Source organism: Enhydra lutris, unplaced genomic scaffold, assembly GCF_002288905.1.
Source record: "Enhydra lutris kenyoni isolate GAN:26980312 unplaced genomic scaffold, ASM228890v2 scaffoldscaffold3, whole genome shotgun sequence".
Classification (NCBI taxonomy): Eukaryota; Metazoa; Chordata; class Mammalia; order Carnivora; family Mustelidae; genus Enhydra; species Enhydra lutris.
In genome coordinates, this window is record NW_019154087.1 from 4297519 (window position 1) to 4312069 (window position 14551).

The following is a 14551-nucleotide window of genomic DNA, read 5'->3' on the forward strand; positions in this document are numbered from 1 at the left end:
AAAAACAAAAACAAAATAAAATTAGGGGTTTTTTTTTTAGATTTGGTTTTACAATCACTTAATTCAATATATTTAACAAAATAACTATTGTATCAATTTCAGTAAGCCAGTTTCCTCACCATTTCCAACAGAATCCAAAGTTCTGAAACTCAAATTCCTAGTAAGAAAACAACTACAGTTCCAACACAGATTCAAACTGGTCTTCAGTACTCAAATCAATACCTAGAATTATCAGTTAACATAAACTAAACTGACAGACCAATCCTTTCTCTGACAGAATACAACATGAAAAATTAGAAATAGTAACATGTTTTAATATAGTAAAGTTAGAAACTCACTTCCCAAAGGGATACATTTTGCTACATAATTCATACACTGATGTCATCAAGGACTATCCAGAAGATAAATCAGAAGACTTCAAACTATTTGTCCTTGAAAACAAGTTTGACAACCACAATAGGTTGTACATAGATGAAGTCATTAAAAAAAAAAAAAAAATAGAAGTTTGTACCTGTCATGGTATTCCCACTTGTCCCATTTTGAGTAAGTTAACAATAAAAATAAATAAAGACACAGAGAGAGACTGACTCTCTAAATGAAACCTTACATTGTCTTTTGGTTGGTTCGTTACTTAGCAAGATGACCAAATGGTGCATCACCAACCTAAACTTGATCTAAAGTAAATATGGAAAAGCAGAATAAACTTGGGATCTGTATTTACAGAAAAACTAATAATCCAGCAAAAGATAAACCCATAAAATCATGGCAACGACCAATTCCCAGAATAAAGTAATCTTTGAGTTAAAACTCAGAAGCAGATTTTAAAAAGACATAGAGAACTTATCAAAAGAAGAGAGATGAAGGATTAAGATGTCACCAGGGATGGACATAAAAGAATCTTGAATATTATAGTAATTTTATTCCTAAAGCAGAATAACGAGTACACAGGTATTTCTTTTATTCTTTTTTAAGTATACATATACATATGGATGTGTATACATGTATAAATATGCATAAGGATAAAACATTTCATTAAGAAAAATTAGATTAGGGACACCTGGGTGGCTCAGTTTGTTGGACGACTGCCTTCGGCTCGGGTCATGATCCCGGAGTCCCGGGATAGAGTCCCACATCGGGCTCCCGGCTCCATGGGGAGTCTGCTTCTCCCTCTGACCTTCTCCTTGCTCATGCTCTCTCTCACTGTCTCTCTCTCAAATAAATAAATAAAAATCTTTAAAAAAATTTAAAAAAAAATTAGATTAAAAAATATGGGTAAACAGGACAAAAAATGGGGACAGGAAACTGGGTGTGGTGCATAAACAATGAATCTTGGAACACTGAAAAAGAAAATTAAATTAAAAAAATAAAGATAAGTTATTAAATCTTAAAAAAAAAAGAAAAAAATCTAATTTAATAAAGAACAGTATTTGCCTGAACATTATTTAGAATTTGACTGAAGTATGTTCTATATATACTATGTATGTTTTTGAAAGTTATACAATATAGAACATTGGAGAACAACAAAGTGGAGAACATGTCCCTGCTAAGTCCAACAAGGTAGGTGTCTGGTAGTTACAAAATAAAGCCTTATACAAAATATTTGATGTAATGGAAAATAATAAGGGAGAGGGGCACACAAGCAGGTTTTATTTAGCTTTATTACAAATCAATTAGACATCAATAATCACAAAATTAAGGTCATAAAATAAAGATAAAAATTATTCTGAGCACATAAAAATAAACTTTTTAACTTCATTACTAAATGGCACAATTAAGTTATCAACAAAATTTTTTTAAACATAACTGAACATGACAAAAAATTAATAATCTGTTGATTTAAAGACCAGTACACCAGGGGGTGGGTGGGGGAGTGCCTGGGTGGCTCAGTGGGTTAAGTCTCTGCCTTCAGTTCAGGTCATGATCTCAGGGTCCTGGGACCAAGCCCCACATGGAGGAGGGGGGGGGGTCTCTGCTCAGCAGGGAGCCTACTTCCCCCTCTCCCTCTGCCTGCCTCTCTGCCTACTTGTGATCTCTCTGTCAAATAAATACATAAAATCTTAAAACAAAAACAAAAATAAAGTTCCATACTCTACTCAGACACTGAGTATATCTCTAGAAAAAAAATGAAGAAATAAGTTGGGAAGGAATATTTATTTCTTTGCACGTTTAGGAAGACATTTTGACTTCAGCTTTTTTAAAATAATTTATATACACATAGAGAGAACAGGTAAAACAAGCCTAGGAAAGGTAATTTTAACTAAAATGAATGAAATTGCTCTGCATGTTTTTAGAGAAAACCTAAGACTAAAAAAGCAAGCCAGTCTAGAAAATTAAAATAATTAAAATATATTATGTATAGAGGAGTCAAGATGGTGGAGAAGTAGCAGGCTGAGACTACTTCAGGTAGCGGGAGATCAGCTAGATAGCTTATCTAAAGATTGCAAACACCTACAAATCCAACGGGAGATCGAAGAGAAGAAGAACAGCAACTCTAGAAACAGAAAATCAACCACTTTCTGAAAGGTAGGACTGGTGGAGAAGTGAATCCAAAGCGACGAGAAGATAGACCGCGGGGGGAGGGGCCGGCTCCCTGCAAGCAGCGGAGCAACGGAGCACAAAATCAGGACTTTTAAAAGTCAGTTCCACTGAGGGACATCGCTCCAGAGGCTTAACCGGGGTGAAGCCCACGCAGGGTCAGCGTGGCCTCAGGTCCCTCAGGGTCACAGAAGGATCGGGGGTGTCTGAGTGTCGCAGAGCTTACAGGTATTAGAACGGGGAAGCCGGCTACAGAGACAGAGCCGAGGAGTGAGCTCTAAGCTCGGGGTTACCTTGAACCGGTCACAGGCTGTCAGCTCAGAGCGCGGCCGGAGGCCAGGGTGACGGGAGTAATTGGGCGCTGTTCTCTGAGGGCGCACTGAGGAGTGGGGCCCCGGGCTCTCGGCTCCTCCGGGCCGGAGAATGGGAGGCCGCCATCTTCATTCCCATCTTCCAGAACTCTACAGAAAGTGCTCAGGGAACAAAAGCTCCCAAAAGCAAACCTGAGCGGATTACTCAGCCTGGCCCCTGGTAAGGGCGGTACAACTCCGCCTGGGGCAAAGACACTTGAGAATCACTACAACAGGCCCTTCCCCCAGAAGAGCAACAAGAAACCCAGCCAGGACCAAGTTCACCTACCAAGGAGTGCAGTTTCAATACCAAGGAGAGCAGCGGAATTCCAGAGGAGGAGAAAGCAAAGCACGGAACTCATGGCTTTCTCCCCATGATTCCTTAGCCGTGCAGTTAATTTAATTTTTTTTTTCTTTTTCAATTTTTTTTTCTCTTCTTCTGCTAAATTTTTTTAACTTTTACCCTTTTCTTTTTTAACGTTTTTTAACTAGTTTATCTAATATATATATATTTTTTTCCTTTTTATATTTTTTCTTTATTGGTTTTCTTTTTCTAATTGTTTCTTTTTTTTTTTTTTCCTTTCTGAACCTTTTTATCCCCGTTCTCCCCCCTCACAATTTGGGATCTCTTCTGATTTGGCTAAAGCATATTTTCCTGGGGTTGTTGCCACCCTTTTAGTATTTTACTTGCTCCTTCATATACTCTTATCTGGACAAAAATGACAAGGCGGAAAAATTCACCACAAAAAAAAGAACAAGAGGCAGTACCAAAGGCTAGGGACCTAATCAATACAGACATTGGTAATATGTCAGATCTAGAGTTCAGAATGACGATTCTCAAGGTTCTAGCCAGGCTCGAAAAAGGCATGGAAGATATTAGAGAAACCCTCTCAGGAGATATAAAAGCCCTTTCTGGAGAAATAAAAGAACTAAAATCTAACCAAGTTGAAATCAAAAAAGCTATTAATGAGGTGCAATCAAAAATGGAGGCTCTCACTGCTAGGATAAATAAGGCAGAAGAAAGAATTAGCGATATAGAAGACCAAATGACAGAGAATAAAGAAGCTGAGCAAAAGAGGAACAAACAGCTACTGGACCACGAGGGGAGAATTCGAGAGATAAGTGACACCATAAGACGAAACAACATTAGAATAACTGGGATTCCAGAAGAAGAGGAAAGAGAGAGGGGAGCAGAAGGTATATTGGAGAGAATTATTGGAGAGAATTTCCCCAATATGGCAAAGGGAACAAGCATCAAAATCCAGGAGGTTCAGAGAACCCCCCTCAAGATCAATAAGAATAGGTCCACACCCCGTCACCTAATAGTAAAATTTACAAGTCTTAGTGACAAAGAGAAAATCCTGAAAGCAGCCCGGGAAAAGAAGTCTGTAACATACAATGGTAAAAATATTAGATTGGCAGCAGACTTATCCACAGAGACCTGGCAGGCCAGAAAGAGCTGGCATGATATATTCAGAGTACTAAACGAGAAAAACATGCAGCCAAGAATACTATATCCAGCTAGGCTATCATTGAAAATAGAAGGAGAGATTAAAAGCTTCCAGGACAAACAAAAACTGAAAGAATTTGCAAACACCAAACCAGCTCTACAGGAAATATTGAAAGGGGTCCTCTAAGCAGAGAGACCCTAAAACTAGTAGATCAGAAAGGAACAGAAACAATATACAATAACAGTCACCTTACAGGCAATACAATGGCACTAAATTCATATCTCTCAATACTTACCCTGAATGTTAATGGGCTAAATGCCCCAATCAAAAGACACAGGGTATCAGAATGGATAAAAAAACAAAACCCATCTATATGTTGACTACAAGAAACTCATTTTAAACCTGAAGACACCTCCAGATTTAAAGTGAGGGGGTGGAAAAGAATTTACCATGCTAATAGACATCAGAAGAAAGCAGGAGTGGCAATCCTTATATCAGATCAATTAGATTTTAAACCAAAGACTATAATAAGAGATGAGGAAGGACACTATATCATACTCAAAGGATCTGTCCAACAAGAAGATCTAACAATTTTAAATATCTATGCCCCTAACGTGGGAGCAGCCAACTATATAAACCAATTAATAACAAAATCAAAGAAACACATCGACAATAATACAATAATAGTAGGGGACTTTAACATTCCCCTCACTGAAATGGACAGATCATCCAAGCAAAAGATCAACAAGGAAATAAAGGCCTTAAATGACACACTGGACCAGATGGACATCACGGATATATTCAGAACATTTCATCCCAAAGCAACAGAATACACATTCTTCTCTAGTGCACATGGAACATTCTCCAGAATAGATCACATCCTCGGTCCTAAATCAGGTCTCAACTGGTATCAAAAGATTGGGATCATTCCCTGCATATTATCAGACCACAATGCTCTGAAGCTAGAACTCAATCACAAGAAGAAATTTGGAAAGAACCCAAATCCATGGAGACTAAACAGCATCCTTCTAAAGAATGAATGGGTCAACCAGGAAATTAAAGAAGAATTGAAAAAATTCATGGAAACAAATGATAATGAAAACACAACGGTTCAGAATCTGTGGGACACAACAAAGGCAGTCCTGAGAGGAAAATATATAGTGGTACAAGCCTTTCTCAAGAAACAAGAAAGGGGCTCAGGTACACAACCTAACCCTACACCTAAAGGAGCTGGAGAAAGAACAAGAAAGAAGCCCTAAACCCAGCAGGAGAAGAGAAATCATAAAGATCACAGCAGAAATCAATGAAATAGAAACCAAAAAAACAATAGAACAAATCAACGAAACTAGGAGCTGGTTCTTTGAAAGAATTAATAAGATTGATAAACCCCTGGCCAGACTTATCAAAAAGAAAAGAGAAAGGACCCAAATAAATAAAATCATGAATGAAAGGGGAGAGATCACAACTAACACCAAAGAAATACAGACAATTATAAGAACATACTATGAGCAACTCTATGCCAACAAATTTGACAATCTGGAAGAAATGGATGCATTCCTAGAGACATATAAACTACCACAACTGAACCAGGAAGAAATAGAAAGACTGAACAGACCCATAACCAGTAAGGAGATTGAAACAGTCATCAAAAATCTCCAAACAAACAAAAGCCCAGGGCCAGACGGCTTCCCGGGGGAATTCTACCAAACATTTAAAGAAGAACTAATTCCTATTCTCCTGAAACTGTGCCAAAAAATAGAAATGGAAGGAAAACTTCCAAACTCATTTTATGAGGCCAGCATCACCTTGATCCCAAAACCAGATAAGGATCCCACAAAAAAGAGAACTACAGACCAATATCCTTGATGAACACAGATGCAAAAATTCTCACCAAAATACTAGCCAATAGGATTCAACAGTACATTAAAAGGATTATACACCATGACCAAGTGGGATTTATTCCAGGGCTGCAAGGTTGGCTCAACATCCGCAAATCAATCAATGTGATACAACACATTAATAAAAGAAAGAACAAGAACCATATGATACTCTCCATAGATGCTGAAAAAGCATTTGACAAAGTACAGCATCCCTTCCTGATCAAAACTCTTCAAAGTGTAGGGATAGAGGGCACATACCTCAATATTATCAAAGCCATCTATGAAAAACCCACCGCAAATATCATTCTCAATGGAGAAAAACTGAAAGCTTTTCCGCTAAGGTCAGGAACATGGCAGGGATGTCCGTTATCACCACTGCTATTCAACATAGTACTAGAAGTCCTAGCCTCAGCAATCAGACAACAAAAGGAAATTAAAGGCATCCAAATCGGCAAAGAAGAAGTCAAACTATCACTCTTCGCAGATGATACGATACTATATGTGGAAAACCCAAAAGACTCCACTCCAAAACTGCTAGAACTTGTACAGGAATTCAGTAAAGTATCAGGATATAAAATCAGTGCACAGAAATCAGGTGCATTTCTCTATACCAACAACAAGACAGAAGAAAGAGAAATTAAGGAGTCCATCCCATTTACAACTGCACCCAAACGATTAGATACCCAGGAATAAACCTAACCAAAGAGACTAAGAATCTATACACAGAAAACTATAAAGTACTCAAGAAAGAAATTGAGGAAGACACAAAGAAATGGAAAAATGTTCCATGCTCCTGGATTAGAAGAAGAAATATTGTGAAAATGTCTATGCTACCTAAAGCAATCTACACATTTAATGCAATTCCTATCAAAGTACCATCCATGTTTTTCAAAGAAATGGAACAAATAATCCTAAAATTTATATGGAACCAGAAAAGACCTCGAATAGCCAAAGGAATATTGAAAAAGAAAGCCAAAGTTGGTGGCATCACAATTCTGGACTTCAAGCTCTATTACAAAGCTGTCATCATCAAGACAGCATGGTACTGGCACAAAAACAGACACATAGATCAATGGAACAGAATAGAGAGCCCAGAAATAGACCCTCAACTCTATGGTCAACTAATCTTCGACAAAGCAGGAAAGAATGTCCAATGGAAAAAAGACAGCCTCTTCAATAAATGGTGTTGGGAAAATTGGACAGCCATATGCAGAAAAATGAAATTGGATCATTTCCTTACACCACACACAAAAATAGACTCAAAATGGATGAAGGACCTCAATGTGAGAAAGGAATCCATCAAAATCCTTGAGGAGAACACAGGCAGCAACCTCTTCGACCTCAGCCGCAGCAACATCTTCCTAGGAACATCGCTGAAGGCAAGGGAAGCAAGGGCAAAAATGAACTATTGGGATTTTATCAAGATCAAAAGCTTTTGCACAGCAAAGGAAACAGTTAACAAAACCAAAAGACAACTGACAGAATGGGAGAAGATATTTGCAAATGACATATCAGATAAAGGGCTAGTGTCCAAAACCTATAAAGAACTTAGCAAACTCAATACCCAAAGAACAAATAATCCAATCAAGAAATGGGCAGAGGACACGAACAGACATTTCTGCAAAGAAGACATCCAGATGGCCAACAGACACATGAAAAAGTGCTCCACATCACTCCGCATCAGGGAAATACAAATCAAAACCACAATGAGATATCACCTCACACCAGTCAGAATGGCTAGAATTAACAAGTCAGGAAATGACAGATGCTGGCGAGGATGCGGAGAAAGGGGAACCCTCCTACACTGTTGGTGGGAATGCAAGCTGGTGCAACCACTCTGGAAAACAGCATGGAGGTTCCTCAAAATGTTGAAAATAGAACTACCCTATGACCCAGCAATTGCACTGCTGGGTATTTACCCTAAAGATACAAACGTAGTGATCCGAAGGGGCACGTGCACCCGAATGTTTATAACAGCAATGTCTACAATAACCAAACTATGGAAAGAACCTAGATGTCCATCAACAGATGAATGGATAAAGAAGAAGTTGTATATATACACACAATGGAATACTATGCAGCCATCAAAAGAAATGAAATCTTGCCATTTGCGACGACGTTGATAGAACTAGAGGGTATCATGCCTAGCGAAATAAGTCAATCGGAGAAAGACAACTATCATATGATCTCCCTGATATGAGGGAGAGGAGATGCAACATCGGGGGTTAAGGGGGTAGGAGAAGAGTAAATGAAACAAGATGGGATTGGGAGGGAGACAAACCATAAGTGACTCTCAATCTCACAAAACAAACTGAGGGTTGATGGGGGGAGGGGGGTTGGGAGGGGGGGATGGGGTTATTGACATTGGGGAGGGTATGTGCTATGGTGAGTGCTGTGAAGTGTGTAAACCTGGCGATTCACAGACCTGTACCCCTGGGGATAAAAATATATTATATGTTTATAAAAAATAAAATTAAAAAAAAAACACAAAAACAAAAACAAAAAAAAATATATTATGTATAAATTTTTTTCCCAAGCAGGTGAAACATAAGAAAAGGCCGCTAGTGGCTTCAAACATATATATAAATACACATGAACAGTGTGTGATCTTCTTATGTCTGTTTTTCTAAGTATCACTGGTAAAACACTATACTACTGCAACTTTTTGAGTAATATTCCAGTACCTTAAACTGTTATTCTTTAACCCTGCGAATATATAAACTATAATCTGTAATTCTAAATTGATAAGAAAAACAATCCATTTTAAGGTCTTGGACACAGAAAACAAAAAGTGCCACACTATTACCTAGTGAGGTAGATGCAACATCCTTAATTGTTAACAGTGATTTATTGTGCATCATTAGGATTGAAATCCCTTGTTATTCAAACTGTGATATATGAATCAGCATCACTGACATCATCTGGGAACTTAACTAATTATACAGAATATCAAGTCCTACAGAATCAGATCTGCATTTGAACACCCATAGTGGATTCCTAAACATGTTAAAATTTTAGAGTCACTAGTACAATCTGTTCTTTAAAGACTGACTCTGTGGTTAACCCCCCAAGAAAGATGTCTATCGCAGCATGATTGCATTTAATCATAATTTTAAAAAGTCAGATTTCTTTCCAATTAATAAAGTCCACAAATTGAGTACCATTTAAATGAAAGTCATTGCTGTGGGCAATACACAAACATCAAGAAGAGAGACTTTGCCTTAAAGAACATTATAAAATAAAACAAAGAGATAAAACATGTGAATATGTAATCCCAGTACAAGGCACTTAGGGATAATTTCTATTAAGAGAGCTATAAACTATTAAGGGAGAGCAGCTCAGAGAGGCCAAGAAGACTACATACAAGAGTCAGCATTTGTACTTTTTTTCAAGGATAAGTAGATTAAAACAAAAGGAAGGATGATGAGCAAAACCTTAACAGTCAGGAACAACTAACACATTTATCCAAAACACAGGGTACACAGAAAGGAACATAAACAAAAAGCTAGAAAGGTAGGATAAGACCAGACACCTTATAGTTCCCTTCCAAATTAAGTACTCTCTTCTCTTGTTAACAAACAATATACCAATGTGTGGGACATTTAAGTAGGTTTTGCGGGGGGGGGGGGGGGGGGGGGAATGCAACTTCACAAGGTCAATTCTACTCAGTCTAATTTTTATGGCCACAATCTTTGGCAAAGTTTTAATTAAGAAAATGCACTGATAATTACCAACATTCCACATAATTTTATATTTAAGGGAGAAATGTAGTAAAATGCCACTTTGCTACAGTGAGTGCTTTAAAAAAAACACTTAAAAAACTACTTAATTCTTGTACTCTAAAAGGGGGAGTATCAATTTGTACAGTCTCTTTAGAGAACACCTTGTCAACTAACCTACACCGTGTGACCTAACAATTCCAATGCTCATCATCTATCCTAGAGAAAATCAGACATATATACAAAAAGTATGTAATTTTTTAAGTAGACTCCATGCTCAATGGGGGGCTTGAACTCACTACCCCAAGATCTACCAACTGTGTCAGCCAGATGCCCCCTCACTTATTGTAAAGAGAAAAAATAAAAAGGGTCAATCAACTTTAAATGAAAAATGGAAGATGATATTATGTTCCAAACACATATGCAAAACACTATAGTAAGAAACATCTGAAAGGATATTCAGTAAACAAGCAGCATGATTATCTCTTTTCTTGAAGGAGACATCAAAAGTTCTGTTTTCACAAGAAGAATGTATTTATATATCACTTATATAATTTACTTAAAATGTTTTTAGGGTAATAATAAGCTTAATTGAGGTTTCTGGGAAACAGACATTAAGAAAAAGGAGAGTTGATGAGGTTAGATTAGACTAAGGATGAAAAAGATGGAAAAATCAGTATTTTTATATACCACGTTTTCATTGAGTAAAAGAACCAAAATTATATTAGAAAGCTGATATTTGATATGCAGAAAACAGCCACAGATACAAATAAGAAATTAGCAAATCCCATACTCTGAGGTTAATACAGCTCTCCAGAATAAATGTATTTTAAAGAAGGTTAGGACAGACTGGGGACAATCCTTTCTGGTCTCCTGACTGAACTCAAAAATGCTGTGACACTATCCTTGGAAGAGCCAGACTTTGGTTGAAATGAAGGCCTTATCTAGATTAAGAGAAACAGCGATACACAAGCCAAAACCATCCTAAAAGTCGTATGAAGTGTCTCACAAAGGCTGAAGAAGCAAGAATGATTCACCTGCCATTCAATTAGAACAGCACATTCTAACAGAGAAAATTCATGATTATCTGTCCCAAAATAATCCCCTTCATTTTCTATGTTTCCATCTCTGATAATAAACTCTCTGGCAAAATTTTGTGGATGGAATTTCTGTACCTCATTAAGAGAGTGACAGAAGATCCAGGTAAGGCCAGGACAAGCATGGTTTAAGTCTCTTATTCCAGCATAATTAATATCCTTCTCTTTGCCTCTCTACAGTATCCTGGTTTGTAGGATAAATTGCACAGCCCCCTCCGCACCCCCCACTAATAGATTATCACTGGTTTGCACCTACTCTGAACCTTAAAGGTCCTCTGCTATTTCATTGTTCTTAAAGTTGCAAATTTGCTTAGGAAAACAGGAAGCCAGGGCACCCCAGGTTACAGATGGCACTCTGGTATTGACTTGAAGAGATGAATATACCCATTTCATTCATTTACAAGGCCCAGAAAAATTGCCATAAGTCAACTAGCTAGTTAGTAACAATATCTGCACTAGAACCTAAGTCTCTAAGAACACTGCATTTCTACACCATTATCTCTAAATTACCCAACTACAGATAGAAGTTGTGGTAGAACAGTCAATCCTATGGAGAGTTTAGAAGTTACTACACTACTCCAAGTAGTGAAGAATAGCATTTGTCTAAGCACAGAATGGGTTCCACAAATAGAAAGAATTGCGTACAGAGAGACATCAACAAAATCCAAACTCCCATGAACCACAACATAGCTCAAGTATTACCTTGTTCTTAACCTCCAACAAAGATTAAGATCCCCAGGGAAGGCACCTGAGGTTAATTGAACTGTTAAATACTTTTCAAAAGGACATTTCCAATTAAGATTCCTGAGCCTTACCTTGAAAGTTTGAAAACCTGTCAACTTTACAATCAAAAGACAGTTCATTTTTTCGGTAGTTCACGGAATATAAATTATAATTGTGTGTAAATCTACAAGTAGGGAGGCTGGACAGCCCATTAAGGTTCATTAAGGGCTTTCTTTTTCTTTGCTAAATTTATGGAGATAAATTCGTCCCTCAGTTAGTGACAGTAGTAAACAAATCTTTGTAGCTAGAAAAGAATGATGGTAATATTAAATTTAGAGCAAATTTCTAAGTAATTTTTTCTGCAAGTGTCAAAATTTATAAAAAATAATGAGTATTACCATGTAAAAACTAAAGAAATCAATTAACACTTGTTTCACTCTATTGGAGTTCCTTTAAAGAAATGTTAATATACCTGCAATATAATGTATTTATACCAATCACCTTACAGTTACACCACATTCTTTAAATCCTTGATCCTCACAACCCTGTAAACATGCTCATATTTTCCCCATTTTACTGGTAACCTTTAATTTTAAGAGAAAATGAAGATATGCAAGGAATCAGCTGTAATTTCTATAAAAAAGGTTCAATTAACTTACTAAAGCTTAATTTAGAAAATAAGACTAGGAGATACTACTTCTTGTTATTTAGTATTTCCATTTAAACTTAAAACAAAAACTACAACCAAAATAAAGCACCCAGGGTCATACTGTATAGGTCAGCTTTCAAATGCTGTGGCATAATCTAGCCTCCTCTAAAGAGGATGGCTAACCTAATGTTAAGACTATCACTTACCTAATGTGCAATTCACTCTCCTGTCAACTTTCCTGTTTAATTATTTTCCACCACAATCATAATTCCAAGCATTTTATTAGCAACTACTGTACAGTTGCATTTTTAATATGACTATTTGTTTACAAAACAGATTTTCAGTTTGTCAATTACTTCAAAACGAAAAAAATTACAATCGCGCTTCCACTTATAAATAAATCCCCTTGCTCCAACTTGCTTCCCCCCCCCCCCCGCGTTTTTTCTTACAAATCCACAAAAACCTTCTATAGAACGAACAGCACTATCTACCTAAAGTTAGCTTTCCCAAGTCACTACCACGTTTGGCGGGGTGGGGGGGGGGGCAAATCTCAATGGAGGCCGCGCCAGCCGAGCGGCTCCGCTAGGTTACTCCCGCAGTGCCCCCACCAGCCAAGGAGAACCCGAGGTCCCACCTCTTCCTGCCGCTCCCTTCCCAGATGTCCATTTATGTAAATAGACAGAGTGAATGACACCTTGGAACAAAATACCTCCGACTGTCAGGGAAAGGAAGCCTGCCCCTCCCCCAGTCCCACGACAGCCTCTACAGCCAAACGAATCACCCCTGCACACACCCTCCCACTGCCCACCGCAAAAACCACAGACCTGCCTCGAGGGTTTCCAGTGGGGAAGGTGTCGGTCCCGTCCCAGCAGGGGACAGGTGCTGGAGAGGCTTTTTGGTCCAGGGGTTCTCCTTAGGCGGCGGCGGCTGCAGCTTTTCCTCGGGGCCAGTCGCCGCCTCATCCACCAGGGCGTCCTCGGCCGGCGGGTCCCTCGGCAGGGGTGGCGGGGGTTCCCCGCCAAAGGGACCCCCGGGCCCGCGCGCCTTGTGCGCCAGGTGCAGCGCCAGGGGTCTCACGGGCACCGCCGCCTGGGGCACGCTGTGCCCTAGCACCAGAGCCGGCGACGGCTCCCCTCGAGCACCCGCGATGATGGCTGTCGCGGCCCTCTCTTCACTCGCCGCCTCCTTGCCCTCCCGTTCGGGCGGGGACAGCCGCTCGGCCTGCCGACTCGCCGTTACCAACAGCGACTCCTCAGCAGCCACCGCGGGTGGCTCCTCCCGAGAGTGAGCAGCAGGCACCGCGGCGCGAGTAGACATCGTCCCCTTGCCCCAGCCGCCCCCGCCGGGGGGGGCCCGGGGCCAGGGAGCCCGACTGCCCGTCTCTCCGCCGGGGAACCGACTGGCTCCGGCCTGGGACAGAAAACCCGAAAGCCCGGCCGCCGCCGCCGCCGCCACCGCCGCCCGCGTCGGCCGACGCCGTGCAGCGCCCGGCGTGCCGCCCCTCCCCGCGTGGAACGGAGCGCTAACCGCCCGCCGGCCCAGCCCGCCTCACAGGCGCACGCCCAGAGCCAGCCAACAAGCACCGGGCGCCGCAGAGGGAAGCCGCAGCCGGGCACCGCAGCCGGGAGCCGCGAGCCCTCACCTGGCGCGGGCAGCCGCGGAGGCGCTACGAGTAAGGGCTGGAGGACCTCTAGCGGAGTCAAGGAGCCGCGTGCCCCTAGAGCCGGTAACAGCTCGCGGGGGCGGAGGCGGGGGCGTGGAAGGGGAGGTCCCAGAAGACAGAGCGGGGCGGGGCCTCGCGAAGGAGCGTGACGTGGCTACTCACCCGCTCTTGCCCTTGCCAGGCCGCCGCCTGCGGTGGTTGACTGACTAGCCGGTCCGGGTGCCGCCCGGCCTAAGGGCCGGCCCCGCCCCAGCGGCCAGCCGAGGGGGAGGGAGGAAGAATTGGACGATTCCGCGGCTCGCCGGCTACCGCAGCCTGACTGCGGCAAGCAGGGGCGGGGCGCTCATGGGGCCTCTGTGACTCGCCGCGCAGTGGCGCTGTGCCCTGCCGGGTGCGGGCGAGGGGCGGGGCGGCCTACACAAGTGGGGCGGGACGGGCGGGGGCGGTCGCTTTGCCCCAGGCCAGGACGCGAAATTGACTCCAG

At 41.1% G+C, this 14551-nt stretch overlaps 1 protein-coding gene across 2 annotated transcripts in view; it reads right to left on the reverse strand.

Annotated features, from left to right (window-relative positions):
- The window catches only part of LOC111155028 (La ribonucleoprotein domain family member 1B), a 131905-nt gene extending 118183 nt beyond the window's left edge, over positions 1–13722 (reverse strand). For both annotated transcript variants that reach the window (XM_022515046.1, XM_022515053.1), the window contains exon 1: positions 13229–13722. In XM_022515046.1, coding sequence (XP_022370754.1) covers positions 13229–13721 — 493 coding nt within the window. In that variant the 5' untranslated portion in view covers position 13722. The remainder of the gene's footprint in view (positions 1–13228) is intronic.
- Between the last annotated feature and the right edge of the window lie 829 nt (positions 13723–14551).